At 50.3% G+C, this 21,742-nt stretch overlaps 1 protein-coding gene across 5 annotated transcripts in view; it reads right to left on the reverse strand.

Annotated features, from left to right (window-relative positions):
- Positions 1–21,134, reverse strand: part of LAMA2 (laminin subunit alpha 2) — a 94,776-nt gene extending 73,642 nt beyond the window's left edge. For 4 of the 5 annotated variants that reach the window (XM_078866532.1, XM_078866531.1, XM_078866530.1 and 1 more), the window contains exon 1: positions 19,682–20,078. In XM_078866532.1, the coding sequence (XP_078722658.1) occupies positions 19,682–19,763 (82 nt within the window). In that variant the 5' untranslated portion in view covers positions 19,764–20,078. Of the gene's footprint in view, positions 1–19,681; positions 20,079–21,101 lie in introns of those variants that run through there. The other variant, XM_078866528.1, reaches the window with a different exon arrangement.
- Positions 21,135–21,742: the final 608 nt, after the last annotated feature.

Raw genomic sequence — 21,742 nt, forward strand, 5'->3', positions numbered from 1 at the left:
GGAAAATTCAAACAACAACATCAGTTCCGGACATGCTCACGTTAATGCTTTTGGCAATCGGTAAATTAAATGTAACGTATTCTTTGGTTATTTCCATTCAACTTGAGAGCTTGGTGTACGTGTTCGAGTTCACTGGTTAGGTGTTCATGGTCGGAGGTACATTGAACTCTATGATGGAGCGTTTTGAAGAGAAAATTCTTCTGGGATGGATGGTGGTGGGAATCAGGTTTTAGGTAGGCGTCAGTATGGGTTACTTTCCTGTAGACAGAATGGCTCATTGAGCCATCTGGTCTCTTCTGACTACACAATCCGCAAAGACATAAGGTAGAATTGAAACACGGTAGGACCAATTCTTCTGCCGTGGCTGATCATGAATGTAATGCGGCTGGCTCGCACAAAATGTATTTCTCTAAGACGATGGTACTTTGCAAGCCTACTGGCTATCAAGGATGATTCGTTCATGAAGCCATCCATATATACAGACACAGACACAATTTGAACTGAGAGGATGGTTATAAACTCAGCAATCATTGCAAAGATGTCATCAACCACTTTGGGGCATGACTTGACTTGTGCTTTATTGTCAATCAACCTCCACCGTCAGCAGTGTGGTGTGTGCAGCGGGGTGCAGGGATTTCCTGGCGGCCCTTTGCTGCATTGGCATTGCCGCTGCATTGACATTGCTGCTGCATTTCCACTGCTGCTGCATTGACATTGCTGCTGCATTGGCATTGCTGCCGCATTGACATTGCTGCTGCATTGTCATTGCTGCTGCATTGGCATTATTGCTGCATTGGCATTGCTGCTGCATTGGCATTGTTGCTGCATTGGCATTGTTGCTGTATTGACATTGCTGCTGCATTGGCATTGCTGCTGCATTGGCATTGCTGCTGCATTGGCATTGTTGCTGCATTGGCATTGTTGCTGCATTGGCATTGTTGCTGTATTGACATTGTTGCTGTATTGACATTGCTGCTGCATTGGCATTGTTGCTGCATTGGCATTGCTGCTGCATTGGCATTGTTGCTGTATTGACATTGCTGCTGCATTGGCATTGCTGCTGCATTGGCATTGCTGCTGCATTGGCATTGTTGCTGCATTGGCATTGTTGCTGCATTGGCATTGTTGCTGTATTGACATTGCTGCTGCATTGACATTGCTGCTGCATTGACATTGCTGCTGCATTGGCATTGCTGCTGCATTGACATTGCTGCTGCATTGGCATTGCTGCTGCATTGGCATTGCTGCTGCATTGGCATTGTTGCTGCATTGGCATTGTTGCTGTATTGACATTGCTGCTGCATTGACATTGCTGCTGCATTGACATTGCTGCTGCATTGGCATTGTTGCTGTATTGACATTGCTGCTGCATTGGCATTGCTGCTGCATTGGCATTGTTGCTGCATTGGCATTGTTGCTGTATTGACATTGCTGCTGCATTGGCATTGCTGCTGCATTGGCATTGTTGCTGCATTGGCATTGTTGCTGCATTGGCATTGTTGCTGTATTGACATTGCTGCTGCATTGACATTGCTGCTGCATTGACATTGCTGCTGCATTGGCATTGCTGCTCCATTGACATTGCTGCTGCATTGGCATTGCTGCTGCATTGGCATTGCTGCTGCATTGGCATTGCTGCTGCATTGACATTGCTGCCGCATTGGCATTGCTGCTGCATTGGCATTGCTGCTGCATTGACATTGCTGCTGCATTGGCATTGCTGCTGCATTGGCATTGTTGCTGTATTGACATTGCTGCTGCATTGGCATTGCTGCTGCATTGGCATTGTTGCTGCATTGGCATTGCTGCTGCTGACATACTTGAGCTACGCCCATCTCTAAACCTTTATAAACAGTTTGCATTTAGAGGCAAACCCCATTTCCTGATGACGACCGCTTGTGTTGCAATCGAAACGTCGTGATTTATTTTATTAACTTTTCTTTTATTATTATTATTATTATATTTTCTATCTACGCGACTTTACCGAAAAAAGCAAAGAATATGAATTGCTGCAGTCACGAAATTTAAGTCGAAAAATGAAATGTGCAATTGCAGGAAAAGTGCGGATCAGACGAAGGGACATGATACTCAATGCGTAGGTGTTTCGTGGTTGTGCGACGTCGCTTTGCAACGCGCTTTTGTTTATCGGCGTGATGTGCGACGCTCCGCTCAACGCGCCGGGAGCTTCATGACCCGAAGAGGCTTCGGGCACGTGGAACGAAACGTCAGACATCGTGCAAGAACGCCGATGGGCTCTTGCAGGCGCAACCCTAACACACAACGGAGAGAGAAATGACGTCGTCGGGACTCCAGCAGACGACTTCCTGCGGCTCCCTCCCAGAGCCCCACGGCTCGCTCATCGGCGATGCCCCCCGATTCCCCTCTCCCACAACGAGCGCCACCCACCGCTGCCGTCGTCCCCAACGGACGCGCGCCGCCTTGTTAATGAGCGGCGAGACAGAGGAGGAGTTGACCGTGAGAGCCGTGCGGAGCGCGGCCGCACCGCTCACTCCACCGCTCACTCCACCGCACGCCCGTCGACACGCCGCGCGCGGGGCCATCTCGCCCTCGCTGCGTCTCCCCGCGTGCTCCCCGCAGACGCCCATTCCGCCTGTCCTGGTCAATTACGTCGGCGCTGGCCGCCACCATAGCCAGGCCGCTTTGTCCGTCACCCCCCCCCACTGCCACGCGAAGGTTTGGCACCGCTTCAAATCTTTCGGCAGCGGGGAGACGGCGCTCCGCGTGGACTCGGCGGACCGCACACGGCGCCGCGGATTTGCCGTGGCGATCTCCGTGGTGGCGCGCGTCTGACGGAGCCGCCCCGGGGCGCTCCACGCGCGTCGAGCGACAAACATCGGCGAAGGGCACCGCCAGTGGCAGCTGCCCCTACGCGGCGCAGAGCGACTCAGCAGCTGGCCCGCAGCTGGGCAGTGGGGGCCCACGGTCGCCGTGCGCAATCCCCGTGTGAGTAGCTCGAAGGCGCGGTACGCCGCTACCGTTCTCTAAAGATTCTACAGACACCGCGAGGACGACTCACGCTCCCCTGTGCTTCACTTCGCCTGCAGCACATGTGCTCGTGTTTCATGGGAAAACTTGATAGCCAACATAACAAACAAACAGCATTTAAGATAATGCACGCATTGTACGGCCTGCGATGGCTGCACAATGACCTTAATAATTCACTGTTTTCATCGACATACTCCCTCTACTCTGGACCTTGATTTGCTGCGAGTTAGGTTTTTTTATAGGACATCCGCCAATTCTAAAGACATGTTTCCCTCTTTAAAGTAAACAGTCAACCTTCGCTCGGTGGGAGTCGCACTTTCTCTTCTGCTGCCCCCACTGTCTGGACCTCTCCATCCATCCGTGCTGTCGACTCCCTGTCCGAGTTCAAGTCCAGAGTCAAGACCTTCCTATTCCCCCCCCCCCCTTCTGCCTAATTACTAAATGCCACTTTCTCTTACGACACACATACAAATTCCTCCTTTCCCCAGGATGCCCGTCTCCCATTGTCATGCACAGCATCTGTAGCTGCGGTGGCATTTAGACGCACGATGAATCCAAATTATATCGCGATAAACAATTCTGGGTTTCTACTCTGAATAAGAGCCATTTTCCAATTCTCGACTTTCTATCGAGTGACTTTTCCACAACATCGGCAATGTCTGTTCCCTCTCAGTGTTTTTTTGTTTGTTTAGAATTGAATGCAATTATCTGGTTGAGGAGTTCGAGTGCAATATCTGTCATCATTATTTCTCCACCACCAAGTCAGCGCAATGCGTTTCCCTCTCAGTATTTATTTTCCCTCTCCGTTAAAACATCCACGAAACATCTACGAATTTGTTTTGATTTGGGTTTAACTTGGATTGCTGTAAAATTGTGCGTGTGCCTCTCTCTCTCTCTCGTTTTGCTCTAGCTTTGCACTGCTGGATTGTCTCGCACTGTATTTGCCTGTACTATTGCACCTCATTGGTTATCACTTGCTTCATAATTCGACGGCCCTCCTAGAGGAAGACACCTCGGGTCGCAATGAGAGTTCTCGCTCGAACTGCCGGCAGCGCTTACGACGAACGAGTTGTGCCCCAGCACCGCTTCAAGCGCGGCGGCTGCCTCCACGCGCACAGCGCCCCACTTCGTACCGAGAAGACAATCTGCTGGCTGACACTTCACCAAAGACTTGCAAGGGGAACTCGCTGGCGAGGCGTCGACGTGACGTGCGCCACGTGGCACCCACATCGCCGCTGCGGAGGAAGACGCCGAGACGCGCCAGCCCCACGCACATCCTCCCCGCATCCTCCCGGGGGGGAGGGGGGGGGCACGAGCGGCACCAGCAGCACCCCCCCTCTCCCCCCCCCCCACGTCTCCCTTTAAACTTGCAAATGTCAGAGCTGCTGTTTCCCATCAGCGCCAACCACTATCACCCCCCACCCACCCCGCTCCGGCCGTCAAGAGCCCGCGTCGCGCTGCGTGTTCGGGGTCCGCGTGTCGAGCCACTCGCAGGCCTCTTGGCTGGCAGTGCAGCTGCTCTGACCCGCGTGGCCTTGTGGGCAGCGTGCACACACGCAACGTGCACAGGCCAGACGAGGCCATGCAGCGTGCACACACGCAACGTAAACAGGCCAGATGAGGCCATACAGCGTGCACACACGCAACGTGCACAGGCCAGATGAGGCTATGCAGCGTGCACACACGCAACGTGCACAGGCCAGACGAGGCCATGCAGCGTGCACACACGCAACGTGCACAGGCCAGACGAGGCCATGCAGCGTGCACACACGCAACGTAAACAGGCCAGACGAGGCCATGCAGCGTGCACACACGCAACGTGCACAGGCCAGACGAGGCCATGCAGCGTGCACATACGCAACGTGCACAGGCCAGACGAGGCCATGCAGCGTGCACACACGCAACGTGCACAGGCCAGACGAGGCCATACAGCGTGCACACACGCAACGTGCACAGGCCAGACGAGGCCATGCAGCGTGCACACACGCAACGTGCACAGGCCAGACGAGGCCATGCAGCGTGCACACACGCAACGTGCACAGGCCAGACGAGGCCATGCAGCGTGGCTGTAACCTGCACCTCACTTTGCTCAATCTGGTGCTGGATGAAGACCTCCGTAGGGGTTGTTTGGCCATACTTCACCACGCTGGTCAGTGCGGGTTGTGTTGGCCTGCTTGTGCGAACATAAATGGCTGGATAAAAATCCATCATCTTGGATTCGGAGGTAGCGCAGTAGTTAGCGCACCAAGCCGGCGAGCCCAGCGCAATTCCCAGTCGTGGGCTAGCGTCAGTGGCAATGACCAGCATGGAATGGCACCATATACAACAGACGATAACATGATTATTATTATATTTAATGGTGGGGAATGAATACGTTGTGCAATCCAACGTATTCTAACTTCGTGGGATAAATATGTACCACGAGTGGAACATGAGTCTCAGGGACATCAGTTAACGCCCTGACCCGAGCTGGCCGTGGTATTTCAAAGACAAACCCACGGGGCGTGTGACCTTGGGAGAGTGGGGCCCCCTCCTAGCCAACGTCTACAACGTCCTCCCGGACCAGCCCAACAAAATACACCGACCCCGAGATCGACGAGACTCAGATCATCGTGGCCGGGGCCACGCTAACCAGGCTACAGGGAACTCCGGTGAGGGTCGGAGGTAGCTTACCGGGCTACACATCCGGCCACCTGAGTTCAATTCCCGATCGTGGCGCGCATCGGTGCCGAGTGATACCTGAACCCACGGTATGCTCCCCCACCTGAAGCAACCTGTATAGACCAGCATGGTGAAGTATGGTCAAATAGTAACCTCCCGGCACCAACACGGTGTGGGGAATTCTTTATCCAGCAGTGGACAGTCAAAGGGCTGTAAATGATACGTTAATATTTTACAATAATGTATGGGAATACAAATTGTATTGTAATATAATTATCAAATGCTCGTGCATGAATTGTGCAGTTTAATTCCTTCTCAAAGTTTCCATTTTCCCCCCAAGTCACCCGATCTTTCTTAATTTTATTCAAAAAACTCTCCCGAGCTCAAAAATAAATAAATAAAAAGTATAGACGAATGGGAAGAGAATTTAGAATAACCTAAAACTCCATCAGACTCGCTTGGAAAAACAATCCGTCCATTCTTTTTTGACATAGGTCAAAGGTCGTATGCAGAATTATCATAATTGCCATAAGTTCCCGGTTACTGACTCGATTCAGTACGCCGATAATTACTCAGCAAGTGCTGTGGCTGACAAGCTGCCTCAGGCGGGGAAAATGAAGTTGATTTTATAGTTGGAACAAAAACTGGACAGTACGCAAAGGAGCACGGAGAGCTGCACAATTGAATTGCTATCTGGTACTCAATTGAAGGAGCGCACGGATTAGAGAGCATGCGCAGGATCAAGACATCGTTGTCAGGGGACTTTGGGCAGGACACGGCGCTGGAAGGGACGATGGTCAAAGGTCTATAGAATAGTGACGGAGTGGCAGCCGAGGGATGGAACGCGTCCGTGAAATCATCTCGTGTGCAGGTGCTGAGATAGATGGTGAGCCTCACAGGACTACGAGGCACGGTGACAGCTTGGGACCGCCTCTACCCAGCAGTAGATTCATCATAGATGGTGATGACGATGACCGCATATGAAAATGTCCTGTTGCTATATGGATGCCTGCTCGAGGCTCTGCCATGTGCTTTAGTGTCGGTCTCTTTAAAGGCACGGAGTAACCTTGATATCGACCCACGGTCAAGTGCAAGAGGTCACACGAGATAACAGAGCGTGGCTTTCGTGGCCTACTCTGTGGCAGATGACACCTCATTAGCAATGATGAACGCTTGCATTCCTCTTCTCCTTTGATCAATCGAGAGGCAGCCCTCGGCTCTTTTCCGGCCGGAATCCTTTGCCCGAGACATGAAACGCCGCTAAAGTTTCGTTTTCCTTGCGTTTTAAATGTCAGCATGTGGATTAGGTTATGAATGCACCGCCACAAAACGCATCGACAATGAGAAGAACGTCAACAACAACAACAAACGGAGGTGCTCTCTGTTTACGAGAACCGTCTGGAATCGCTGTGCTTGGACGGCCAGCCGTAAAGGAAAAGTCAAGTATTCACTTGAAAGATGCCAAGCGCAGAGGCCATTATTCTCTGAGTGACCTCGACCTGAAGCCGCATGGACTTGGCAGAATGTACACGGAATATGCATCGTTGTAAAACCCAGAGATACAGTGTTCCTACTGCCATCGCGGATCGTCTGGCTATGGGGCTTTGTTGTCCTATAAGCCTTTAGAAGCCTCGTTGGGATCATCCCAGACTTCTGGGGAGGAAGCGGGGGTGGGGTGGGGAAGCATCCCAACTTCAGAAGCTGCTTTTACAAAAATGCTTTGAATAAAAACAAACGTAACGCACACTGGCGATACCCGAGTCACCCGGACGAGTCTGGCTCAGCAATACGTGAACACGTAACCCTCTCGTGTTCACGCTGTTCTTGAATTGCAAGGCTATCACATAGGTGCTATGTTTCACAGGTGAGTCTAGTATGCCAGTAGAGATGCGATCTTGCTCTTTGTTCTAGTCAACTATATATGTTTTGGCCGATTTGTTTTTAAATTTGGCAAATTTGAATCGTGATGATGGCACACACGGCATACATTTTTCAGATGAACACAACGGAATCTTTAACATCAAGTGATTAAAACACCCGCAGTATTAACCGGGGTGTCCGTTGGGCTTGAACAGCTAACCATGTCAAACAAAGCGGCACATGTGCCACTACTGGACATCTGTAAAACAGAGCTGCATAGCTCATCGGATTATTCCAGTATAAATACAAATCCTGATCGTGACAGCCATACACAGCCGGCTGATATCAGCTGCGGGGCTGTGCTGTTGTACCGTACTTATTCGCTCCAACATCTATGCTCCCCGCCTACACCAAGCTTCAATGACCAGCGTGATCACGTGTGGTCCAACGGCCCTCACGACCCGCGCGGGGCTCCAGCAGAGAGCTGTGCACGCCATTCCTGCAGTGAAGCTGGGGTCACCTACTAATAGCTTCAAATCAAGATCACCTACTAAATTAAATAATTTACAGCTCCCGACTTCCGCTTCAAGTGCAAACAAACAATGAGCACGAAAACAACTTGAACTGGATGTGAAATTAGCACAACACATTTCGTGACAGTTATGCATTACTTAACACATGCATATAAAAACAAAACGGACTGTCGATTCTAAGCTATTGTTTTTTATTTCCAGCTCAAACTTCTGTCTGGAGCTGCCAGCTGGAAGCCGGAGGAGGAGCCTGTGTTCGTTCCTGTGGCTGAATGTTCAGCCAAGATCGGAGGCCCCCATCGTTTTGCTCGTCTCAAGTTCAAAAATCTCTCTCCGCTCCCCACTACGATGCCAAATCACCCTGGGATCATCGCGTCTCAAACAAATGGAAAGTAAAAAAAAACACAACGAGAACCAGACAGCGCTACACTGGGATGGAACAATTCCCTACACCACCTCCGCTCTGTAACACGAGGGGCACGATGACTTTCGCGGAGATGATCCAAGACGAATGGAACTTCCGTGGGAAATTGCGCTGTTGTTGTGCTGCCTGGAGGAGACCGGCCACACTCACCGCAGTGTTGCCCTCCCCGGCAGAGCCGCTACCTCGGCCCGGTCGTCTCACTGCGGCCTACGGGTTCCTGTGCACATGGCACGGGGCCCCTACTCTCATTACCTCCAAATGAAACCCTTTCACTCCACGAGGACAAGCTCACGTCGGAGAACCGTTGCAGTGAATGGTAGCGTCACTAGTGGCTGCAGGGGCGGTTTAAACCCATAGCATGCGACTTGAAAAACATTGATTGTTACAACCGCGATTTGATGCACGGAGTTCGCAAAATGTACGAAGCGTAAATATTCCTCGTTCCTCCAGGTGTAAAAATAAGTATTCAGCTGTGAGCTTGCCCTACCACTACTCAGGTATGTACGTATGTTGAACTTAGCCAACCGTGCTAATCGAAGGTGCGGGAAATGACGTTCAAATCAATTGTCTAACTTAACTGTACCTGTCCCTGGACCATCTGTTTGAGCAGCGTGCCCTACAAGTTGCGACTGCGCAGATTTCCACGCTGTTGGTGCTGCCGCCGTGCAGATGTGTTGCTGGGCACGATGTCCGATGTTCCGCTCCGCCTGCTCGGAGCTTCTTCAGCAAGTCAAGCCCCCAACACCGTGGAGCTAAACGTCGGACAAGACCCCGATCGGCACGCGGTAACGAACCCCAAAAAACACGTCGGAGAGCTCTGCCTAAAATTGTCTTTCAAAGATTTTCCTTTTTGTTGTATTTCACTTCTGTGTGACGCTTACATCATTTTTTTGTTGCAAGCGAGGCATTCATGCACCGCCCCTGGTGACCCCTGACCCCGCAACGGTCGACCCACAAATTCACCAAAGCCACAGAAATGAATGAGTGGATGTACACTTTTGTGCCCAATTAGAAAGCAAAATGTAACACACTACTCATTGTTGGCGGTACGTAGACTGGCTATTACTGTGTCGCTAATGGAGGTTGTTTGGTCATACTTCACCATGCTGGTGAAGAGAGGGTCCCGGGGCTGATGCAGCTGTCACTCACCAGTGACATGAGATAAAAAAAAATAAAACACGTGACATCAACAAGACAAACGCGCTATAGTAAGAAGTTTAAAGAGCTCATAAGTCGTCTAGTGTAGTGGGCAGCCAACAGCAATTCAGCCAAAATGCATCATTGTACTGCACTTCTACGCTCCCGCGCCTCAACCTCTACGCCTACACCAACCCTGCGCCGATCAGCGTGCCGCGTGGTCGACTAACCCCCTGTGTGGTCGACTAACCCCCGACTAACCCTTACCCGCGTGCGCTGTCCGCTCGTCCGTGGGGCGACATCGTTGAGAGGATCTCTGCCCGGGCTGGATTCACGCGACTGGCGGAGTGCCATCACCACAGCAGGGAACAAAACCTCTCGAACGAAAGAAAAAAAAACCTTCTCCCTCAAGGATATTACAACAACAATTCCCGGATGTGAAGGCTTATTTTGCGACTACTTCTTCAAAAGAGATCAGATTTATTCATGAAAGCTGTGTAGCCTAGCCTAAAATGTACACGTTGCGTACGCTCACGTTACATACGCTCGCAACACGTATGCTCACATTACGTACACACACATTACGTACACACACATTACGTACACACACATTACGTACACACACATTACATACACACACATTACGTACACACACATTACATACACACACATTACGTACACACGTTACGTACACACACGAGAATAGGTTTTCCCCTTTTTTCTGGCAACAAAACAGGTGTTAAGATGTTAGAACACCAAACTGAAACCTTTTACAAGAAATCATGTCTGCATTAACCACAATGCTTGTGGTCAGAATGCAAACAAAAAACATGATCTGATAGTTTATGCATTGTCTTTGAAACTGATTGGTCCACACCAGAGACAGCTTTATTTTGAGCCTCTGTTTAAATCTCTCACTCCCTGCTGATGATAGCCACGGTTGGGAATCGAACTCAGGTGGCTTGGCTCCCCGCGGAGTGCGCTAACAGCCGCGCCACCGCTGCCCACCAAATGTATTTATAGAATTTAAATGACAATGTTGATCCACACGGCGCCCCTTAGGAAGGGTGAGTGAGCTGTGCCGAGATGGGCCACGCGAATGAAGCCGATGGGCAAGGCGAGACACGGAGTGGCAGTCAGTGGACGGAACGCATTAAAATGTAGACGATCTAACGTCGCTCCACGCCACACGCACAAATGAAGGCGAGAGATGGAGGAGAGTCTCGACTGCGGGCGACGTCAACAATGAATATCCCGTAGAGCCACCCTACCGTCGAACCTCGCCCCACTTTCAAGCTTCCACGCCGCCAGTGGTCGAACATCAACCGAATCGGGACGGGGCCACGTGACCGACGCGGCCACCCGATGCCACAAATGGCGCCGTCAAAGATTCGGCGGCCTGCGAGTGGTGCGGCCACGAATCCCGAACCGTCGACGGGCATCGTAAACACTCGGCCGCTGCTGCTCCGGTCATCCTCGAAAGGAGGAATGGACGAGATCCACACTGCGTCTGAACAGACAATTGAGTGGATAACAAATCTGAAATTGCATCTTTAATCTGCTGCTATTAATCCGGACGAAAGAAGAAGACCCAAAAAACAACCTCTATTACGGGTGGAACGCGTCCGAGAGGGAATCAGTTTGTGTGCGAGTGCTCGCTGGATTATCGCATCGCGGCGTCTTCTGCTGTGATGGGGGTTTCTTGGCATGCGCAAGCTTGGACTTGGCGAGGATTGGGACAGATAGCGGGCGGGTTGGGGAGGCCGTCATTCAGCAGCGGATTGACCATGGCTGATGACGACAGCATGTTAACACAATTGCAGCTCAAGATGCTGTTAATTTAAGTGATCTTAACTAATGTAGAAGGCTCTTTTATTGTGAACAACCTTAACATATCTATCATGGGACCTTTTTGCCGGTATCAAAGTATGAAAGAAAAGGTTTTACTTGTTCTGGCAATCGACGCTGCATATATTACCAGAGCGAGTGTGTCTGCATGCCCACCACAAACACGTGTGGTTCATGCAGTAACTTGATTCCTTGAAAAATGTTTCTATTCGGTGTTTGAGCATCTTAACATTTGTTTTATTGGCAGAATGGGCAAAACCTATTCGTATTTTTCACACTTAGCAGATCTTGCGGTAGATAGGATATGACACGAGCTCGACCCTACAGGAGGCTCATATTTTATTATTCTAATTGTGTGGAACATTAGCTATTAATGATTACAGTCACCTACAAGCTACCATAAGTGGGTTACATTTTCAAACATTAACCAAGGATTCATTTTCGCCAAGAAAATATAATTAAAATTAGGTTTGAAAGCGAATCTATTTGCTGCACCGATTGCCCTTTGGTTCAGACCACTCATACGGTGCGGAGAAGGACAACATACTTAAACGTAAAAAAGCGACACTACCCTTAAACAATTATGTCTCGACAAGCATAAGGAATATATTAACGCCATTGAACGGGCGAACCAGAAAGTTCCCAGTCGGATCTCGGAAGGCAAGCAGCTTAGAGCCTGCAATGCCGTTGCTTGGCGAGCACGCTTTACACGCCTTGCCACGACTCTTGCGGGGCCATGTGGGCGGTCAAGAGAGGGCAATGCACCAAAATCCACCGTTGTACTGCACTGCTACGCATCCACGTCTATGCTCCCTGCCTTCTGACCGCCCCGCACTGACCAATGTGAAGACGGCGGTCAAATCATCATCGCGACCCTGCACACGCACGAGAAGGCCTTAGTCCAGCGGCAGATTGACGAAAGTGGTGCACGTGCACATGCACACAGGGGCCCCGTTCGAGCGGAGGGTAGCAGTGTGCATGCCGCAACATCTGTGAGCGCAGCACACGAGCAGAGTGACATCGCCGATGCACGCGAGCCTCCAGCTCGGCGTCGGCTCTGGAAACCATTTCTCAAAAGTTGGCTTTGGAGGTGAGCGCATTGCCTCTTTCTGAGCAAACCCTGCTGCTGCTGCTGCAGTGAATGGGACAATTAACTTAAGCACACTCTGAACATGTGCAGTCGCCCAATGAATGCATCTGCTCTAGGTTGACAAAAATCCTCATAGTAATAATACTACTACTACGCCGTCACTGCTGTGCTGCGGCTGTGGTCCGTGTCCGTGCACCCACACGGACCGCTGCGTTCACTGCCAAGCGGTGGCAGCGTGCGACCGACTGTTTTCAAGGGATGGCGCGTTATGCAAATGTGGGAATTCGGGCAATGGGCAGCATCAGCGTACTTGGGGAACGACAAGCCACGACCAACGGGTGGCGGCTGGCGGTGGCCCTCAGGGCTGTCCCCACCCCTGCCTGTTGGTCAGCTTCGCGCTCCTACAATCGCGACTGCGGACCGCCACGCGGGCACACGACGGCCTGCTCTTGTCGAGCGACGGGCACGTTCATTTGTCCGGCGCCATACTCCAGAGACACCGTCGTGGGGGCCTGTGGCGGTGTTCGAGTGTCGAGGCGCCGGTGACTTTTGGACCGAGATCCGAAGGCTGCTCGAAGCAACGACACACACGTGTGTGTGTGTGCGTGTGCGTGCAACATGTGTTTTCCTTTAGCGTTGGAATCTGGGAGTGTTTTTTTTCGTTTTACAATGAAGAACTTTTTTTTAAGGGGCGAGCAAATCATCTGTTTTCTTGCACAAAGGCCTCTATGGGTATACAGATCCCCAGTGCCGTGTGATATCCGAGACATTTTTGCTAATAGCGGAAGGGTGTTGTTCGCACGTGAAAACTTTGGTATGGAATAAAATATTCCACTGTGGAGCTCCACTACTGTTAGTCAAATTAAAATTGCACCACTCTTGATTGTAATACATACGTGTAATTAGATAATTTACTTAAATGGCTACGCGTAATGAGACCAGGGGTCCGCGCGCGGCCTCTTGCGCTCTCAGCTCGGCGGCTTGGGTTCGATCGCCGGCCACGGCTCACATCAGTAGCGCGAGATTCCCTGCCAGTTCTGATTCCCCAAATGCCTTCACCAATCCACAACGACCAGAGCGGTGAAGTATAGACAACCCCCCACCATCATGATGATGACACACTGTAGGGAAGTCGTCATCCAACAGTTGTTTGATGAAGGGTTACACATTGTTGCCGCCACTATTGGGAGATGTTGCAAATGTCACTTTCTGAGCTGTCGAATGCTTAATAAATAATTCTGGAAAGAGCTTTTAAATAAACAAAATGTGAAAGCACACCAACCACGCCTGATGATTTGTTTTTAAGTTGCCAGTATGTGTAGATATAAACAAAGTACAGCCAATGGGTCAATCCACTGCTGGACGAGGGCCTCGCCATACGGTGTGGGTCACGTGCTCCCATGACCATGCTTCACCATGCCGGTCAGTGTGGGCTCGTGGAGGAGGGGCCCAGGATGGGCTCGGATATCATTGTCCCCACTGATCTCAGCCGCGTCTGGGAATCAAAGTCGGGTGGCTGGGATTGCAGTGCGGTGCCCGAACCACTGCGAAACTGCTCCCCCCCACCCCCCTCACAACCTCAGCTCTCTCCTCGTTATGATCAGCACCACAGGTTCTATAACCGAGACTCGGTCGAATAAAACAGGACCCACTGGAGGTTACGATTTCACGTTAACTCGAGCTCGACCCCGTGGCCCCAAGGGTAGCAAAGATACAAGTCAATTTACCGTTTTAATTTCGAGGGCAGTAATTGTATTTGGCTCAAGATAATTGCTGCTATTACTGTGAACACACCCTGTAAAATAACATTTAATTAAGAACTTAATTAGCTTCATCATGGCAAAAGTAATTACTGTTTTGATTGTGCTTTGACAAGTGAAATTTGCTCTCAAATTAACCGAGATTGTGTTGTTACGTTCTGCCATCGAGCCGAGAGACGGTAGCGATGAGTTTTTAAATACAAATGTAGTATTTTGGATTTTTATGGACAAGTTTTGATATTTTTCCGATTTTCATTTTATTTACATTATCTTACATATTCATGTGTCTGCACACGAACAAAAGGTACTATCAATGTTAATATTATGCTTGTTTATCCTAGAAAGCCTCACGAAGTCTTGTGACTCCTTCGCAGGATGACCGTGACAAGTTTTCACAGCAGAGGAGACAACGATCACCGTGTAATAATCCCAGCGAGTATTTTGCGGTATAACTTTACAAACTTGCCCAATACGCCGGGACACAACTGCCTGGCATCTCGAGTGACGTCACAGGGATATTGAACGTCCGCTGCGATTCCGACAGCACGCGTGGTGATTGCACACCACAGCAAGAGCGAAATGACGTCACCTGGTGTCACGTGAGACCATTTTTGGAATATTAGTGGCACATATCAGTGACATCACTTCCATTTGTCAGATTAACCAGAAAGCGCAAAAAAAATCAGTGTCCAAAATTTGATATCCAGGCCTATTTTTATTTTCATTTAACATCCAAGTTTCGAGAGCACAACTCCACGAAGACGATTCATGAAGCCGTCACGGAAGACCAAGTCACGATTCCTGCCCAACAAAGAAATGTGTCGCCTCTGTCACGAAATGTGAACTCGACCGGAAGTCAAATAAACCAACGTATACATTCCCATTACGAGCGGCACGGTCCTTTGCTTTGAATGACCGTCGTCCACTCGCGACGAGCGCGTTTACATTATTATTTTAAACGCTCGGCAAACAGCGTCTCATTAGAATTTCGGGAGAACAAGAATGTAAACAAAATACTGCCAACGATAACAGATGTTTGTTACAACGCAGAGCCGTGAGAGATGTCGACGGATTGTGGAGGCCTTCATCCAGCATGATGATAACCGATTTGTAAACGGCTGAACGTGCTCGCTGATTAATATGACGAAGTTCTGCGAAACCAGTGGCAGCGTGGGACAGCTGCTGCCACTAGCGATGCAGGAAATGTCTGCTCAAAAGCATTTGCAAACATTCACTCTCAGCTAGTCTGTGACCAAATCACACACAAGTTGTCCGATATCATTTGCATCTCACAAGCTAAGCATGCTTGGGCCTGGATCTCGCTTGGATTGCCGTCCCCTCCAGGCACGAATAGGTTGTCATTGGGATGGGGCCTACGTTACAGGCAGCAGAGGTCTACTCGGCAACACCCATTGTTGGTATGTACTTATGCGCTCCCTCGTCTATGCTACCCACCGTCACCAGCCCGCAGTGACCGGAGTGGCGAGTTATGGTTACAGAGTCACCGCGACTTGCACAGCGTTGGAAGGTCCTCATCCCCCCACGGCCCATCCTGACTCCTCCCCCCTCCCCTTAACCAGTATATAAGGTCGTGTCTCTTAGAGCTCACTTGATATAGTAATTTTGCTGTGACTGTTCCACCTGAAGACGGGGGCTTGTGTTGCCTCCAAAACGTCGTGATTTAATGTATATGTTTTCGTTTTCCTTTTTTTACCTACGTGACTTTACCGAAAAAACCAAAGAGTTTGGGTCCTTGCAGTCACGAAAGCTTCAAATCTAGAAATGGTCCTCATCCGTGTGTGGATTGACAAAAGTGTCACTCACTCTCCGTGCACGCGGAGTGTCGGGTCAAGGTCCCCTGGTGGACGCGGGCAGTCAAATACGAGACAGAAGCTAGCCACGGTGACCCCACACGAGGCTTTGTCGAGTGACCTCACACTCAACATCGTAACCACTCCGAGCACCAACAAATGACAAAGATCATCTGTATAGCCTGTAACAAACTGTTGGGACAAGTGCTGTTAGCGAGCACCTATGAAGGTCAGAACGGCACACGAGGGGGTGGGTGGTCAGCACCACGACCAACCGCCTTTGTCTCCCTAGTGGCGATGTTTACACACCGCACTGGGCACTCATTTGAGGCCGAGTCGACCTATGGGAGTGGGGGGGGCAGGACCGGTTCAGATAATCGTCACTGGTGTTGGCCGTGAGCGGGAATCGAACTCGGGTCGCCAGGTTCGTAGCGCAGCTCAGCGTAGCGCTAACCGCTCCACCACCGCTCCGCCACTCTTAGCGCCGCAGCACACAGAATGACCGCCCACGACTGCTCAGCTGCCAATTTGGCCTCAGCCTCCTCCGCTAAACTGGGCCGGAACAAGCACGGGCAGGACTGCTGCTGCTGCTGCACATGAAGGTGATCTTTTTATAGAAACTCCCTTCCTGGACGCCGTGCTGCTGCTGCTACTGTGCGCAGTTCAACTCGAGCCCCAGCTCTTCGTGCTATGGTCAAAGAGCAGAACTCCTCTTCTCCGCGGTGATTTGGGGACGAACATCACGGATACTATTATCCGCGAGGTTATCCGTGATTTTTTTTTACTTCATTTACCCGCGGAGGAATTAATTCCTTGCGATTTAAAGGGCAGGGAAATTTTCGTCTTAAATTTTCACAGCTGGAATTTAGCCAAATTATACGCGGAATGAAATTTAATGTTGGGAGTTAAAAAAAAAAAATTGGTTACGAAGCTGGGACCATAGTCACCTCGCTTTAAACCCCCGTTATTCACCAGCGGCTGCCTGGATTCAAACCCAGGATCTTAGCGGTGCCGGGTCCGTACTCTGACCTCTGAGCCACCCGACCTAGCAGTGAGCCAATCATTTATGGTTAACTTGAACAAGACATGGAGGTTAACCCTGAAGGACCCCGGGTCTTCATAGCACTTTGAGCATCTAAATGACATCTACGTGAATGTCACTTCGCCTTACGACGTAAGAACCGTGCAGCCTGAGCAGCGTGTGTTCGCGAGCTCTCCGCCAGCCGCGGTGGATCTGGTGCACGCCGCTCCACGTCTCTTTGCCTACTGGCCACGTGGTGACCGCAGCGCAGCAGTTACTCATTCATTTTAATATGAAATAGGACAGAAAGTCTCGTGGGTCCATTGGCTTAAGAGGCAATGCATTGGTTAAAGGTGTGGATCTGCACACTTGTAATACATCGTCATAAACTGTTTGTCATATCCCTTATAGACTGTAGCAGCACTCCTCTAACCCTATTACCCGTCAATCCTATTATCTACACAATGTATAGGGTCCACAGGAACTGTCACTATTATATTATTATATTATCCAGACAATATTCTTCCTTGTATCTGCATGTTTTTGCACGCAGCACTGCCGAATGGCTTCCTATAATACACACATTTTGCGGATAATTGGAGTTCATCCTCAGATTAATCCTACTATCGCCTCGAAAAGGACCCGCGACCAACGTCCCGTACATTGCCTCGGATACGGAGAACTCTACAGTATAGATCGAATGTAGAATCACGTCTGTATTTAAAAATAATACGCACAGATATAGCTACGCGCACTGCTAAACAATCGCAGTCCGATGACAAGCGCGCCGTGAACACATGCAAGACCCCCTCTATTATTAGGCCCTGTTGCTTCTAGCCAAGGGCAATGGGCAGACGGCACTGCCCATGGGCTTAGCAGGAGCCCCACACACCAACGCTAAACTCCCTGCACACGCGGGCCATAAACACGTCAACGTGAGCTCTTGCCCAAATGAGCATTGAGGCCCTGGTGCTCATCTCCTGTTTGCAGCCCTGAGCCCGTGCTGGACATTCCACATTCCTATGTTGGGGGTTTTAGTGTCACCATTGGACGACCACCAAAGTTGACTTCTCCACAACGTGGTAGACATTTTAAGGACCCTGGAGCGATGATGGGCTGTCAACCCCCAATCGGGATGTGAACTCGTGACCTTTCGATCGCGAGCCGCTTGCTCTGCCTCTGAGCCACGTGGCCGGCAGGAGCCGTGCACAGACCGCACGAGTGCAATGGCCGCGCCTTGCTCCGTCAAACACGCGGTGTACACAACAGGCCAGGGACATCACGAAGAGAGTCGCTTGGCGTTTAAAAGACATCAGCCACGATCTGTCCACAGCAGGATGAAGCGATCCCCTCGCTGTCGCCGTGTTGTGGTGGGTGTCCTCTCGGGGCGTGGTCGCTCCCTCGACTGCCACTCCGTGCTTAGTCTCGACCACCACTAGCAACGTGTCCTGCCCAAGCCCATTTACTTTTCTTAACGGTCAATAAGATGCCCATAACTTGCCTATGTTCTCCAACCCACGTGTTCCTCGCTCTTCCTCAATATAATTCAAAGTTTTCTAAACTGATATGCACTGACAAAGCAGCACTTTGAAATGACGTTCGAGGTATAATTAGAGTCACGACTTCATGATGCAGAATGAAAACACTGTACATGTTTAGCCAATCATAAACAAGAAAGATTCAACACTCGAGGATAAATGCAACATCAAGACTACATTAAAACCACGAAACTACACTGGGAGATCCATTAACAGATTTATTAATGACTCTATTTTACTTGCCAACAGGTGACTGAATGTTGTGAATGGGATGGCTCCGCATCTCAGACGAGTGGGATTAGAGCCGCATGCGGCTCTTTAAGGAACTGCCTCGTGACTTCATTGATTTCAGGACCAGCGTCTCGTATCCACCACCACAGTGCGCTGCGGCTCTTGAAAAAGAGGTTCATTTCAACATAGAATTCGAAAGAAAATGTCTCTAGTTGTTGTTGTTGTGGTTGCAGAGCCCCCGAGTTAGAAGACTGATGAAGTGCACGACTCAGCGGGAGCCGTGTCGTGGCGTTCAAGTCAAAAGGTCGTTCTCTCTTTAATCTCTCACCATCGTTCTCTCTGTAATCTCTCACCATTGTTTCCACGGGACACCTATAAATAGATCAGCCCGTATTAAAATGATGACACGTGTCTAATCAAAACCCCGTGCTGCGTCTCCACGTATAAATACAGTACACACACACACATTGTTCACCAGCCTGCAGGCATTCCAGACCACTATTATCAAGCAGCATTTGTTTTAAGGCAGCAAACTCTGGACGGGTTCAGACTTTCTGCGTCTCATCCGCAAAAGTCAGGCTCGTTAAACATATGCTGCTGGATTTCCAGATGGCAGTGGCAAGAGCACTCCACACACACACACGCACGTGGTGTTGTCTCGGTGTGCTCCAGCAGCACACACACACGATGCGACTGTGTACAACACGCGTGCGTTGCGGCGTTCGTCAGAGCGACGAAGGTGGACAGGGGAGAGACCGTCTCACCTCTCTGCTGGGCTTCAGTGAACCCGGCACAGGCGGCACAAGTGACGAGCAGCAGCAGCAGCGCGCATTCTCGTGCCTTCATAGTTCCAGCCTCAGCACCGATCACGGTGTGGTGGCGAGTCTCCTCTCCACAGTCACCCTCGAGTGTTCACGCGGCGAAGCTGTCCAGCGCTGTCGATGTCACAGGCTCCGAGACGACGACTGGACGATGCGGTTGATGAAGATAGCTGTGATGGGGAACGCGTGCGAGAGTTTGCCACCGTGCCGAGCCATGCAATGAGTGGGGCGCCCCGCGTCGCAGTTGCGCGCTACTGCGCCTGCACAGGAACGCGGCAGCTTTAAAATAAAAATAAAACTCGCGCCTCCAAACAAGGAGAGAGAGAGGAGAGGCTGGGTGCGTGGTGGTTGGTGGTGGTGGTGGTGGCCACTGCGTGACTGGTGGCATGCCAGGAGGGCAGGCGGACTCACTGACAGTTTATGTACCACAGTCTAATAGATTACTGACGTGGTGCAATGGCTAGGACGCTGGACTTGCAATCTCGGAGATCGCCGGTTCGATCTCCTGTCGCGAAAGTTTTTTTTTGTTCCCCTTTCGCCAGCGGAAGAACTTCGCCAGTGGAAGAACTTCGCTGGCGAAGGAGAAAATGCCGACGTCCAGAATAAACGTCTGTACCGTATGTACGGTGAACTTCTTTCGCACCGTACGTAGCCAACCATGCGAATCGGAAGTGCGTGGAAAGGACAAACTCAACTCAAAAAATATTTTAAAAAGCAATCGGTAAAAAAAGAAGCTATCCAATGCACACACTTTTATTTGCACTCAAAAGTAGAAAATAAAAACATGCGACCCCTAAATTAATCAAATATCGATGTGCTAAATAAAAGTGTGTGGCTCGCATAAAGAAAATGAAACGCATCGAAAGGAAGCCACCCACTTTTATTAAGCACTTTAAATTGTATTAATTTGTGGGTCTAAATTATTTACTTTATCCTCTTGAGTGCAAATAAAAGTGTGCATTGAACATCTTGTTTTTCTAATATAACGTAATAGTTAGTTTAACACGTAGTGGGGCTTTCGCGGCCAATATTATCCACAATAGACGTTCCTAGTGCAGCACTAACCGGTGCGTTGGAGAGTAAACCCACTGCAACATTTACCATTCGAGCACCGTGACGTGTCGCCAGTGATTACAACCAGCATCATCAGGCCACAGCCATAGTTGTGGAGAATTCCTCCTGTTTCGTTCTTAAATGTCGGGTGTTGGCGGGTTTAACGATTCATTTATATTTACGCGCTCTAACCCAAAAACATCTCTGTTATGAGCCTAGTAGTTGTTGTGTACTTGGGGCTCTCGCGCTGAGGAAGGGGAGGGCAGCGTCCACTCCGGCTCCGTGACGAGTGGCGGTAGGAGCGGGTCACCTCTCATTCACCGCAGGATGGCCGGCGACAGCCGCTGTGGATGGACGTCGAGACGTTTGGCGTTCGTAGGTTGGTCGCGGCCATTCGTGATTTAAAAAAAGGGGGTGGGGGTAAAATGTCGGATTATGAACGAGTCAAAATGTAGCTAAGAACAGGAATAGGGCCACGACGGGCAGGCCCTGGACCCGGTTTCTTCAATTAAATCTTGAATTGTCACGCGAGGCGGGTCTGTGTCGAAAATGTCAGCTCGTTAGGCTTCGTATATCCGAAGATATGAAGCGTCAAAGATTCCAAATAATATAAACCGACAACACGGCAAGTTCAATAAAAGTGTATAGTACTAAATAATAAAATAATGTCATAAAAACGAGCGTTCTCATTCGAGAAGCAGGCATCAAACCTCCTGGCGTCGACACTACTTCTCGTAGGCACTGATGGAACCATCAACGCACCAGAACATCAACATGCCGATGCGCCCATCTCCTTGATGAATGAGAAAGTGAAGGTCAACCACAGTAGCGCGATTGTAACCAGCAGCCCAAACTATGGACCACTGCAGGCTGCGCCCCTTCGACTTAGGAGGAGGGGAGGAACAACAACCGACACGAACCCTCTCCCTCCCTCTCTCTCTGCTGAAGCCC

This window comes from Lampetra fluviatilis, chromosome 22 (genome assembly GCF_964198595.1).
Source record: "Lampetra fluviatilis chromosome 22, kcLamFluv1.1, whole genome shotgun sequence".
NCBI classification, from domain to species: domain Eukaryota; kingdom Metazoa; phylum Chordata; class Hyperoartia; order Petromyzontiformes; family Petromyzontidae; genus Lampetra; species Lampetra fluviatilis.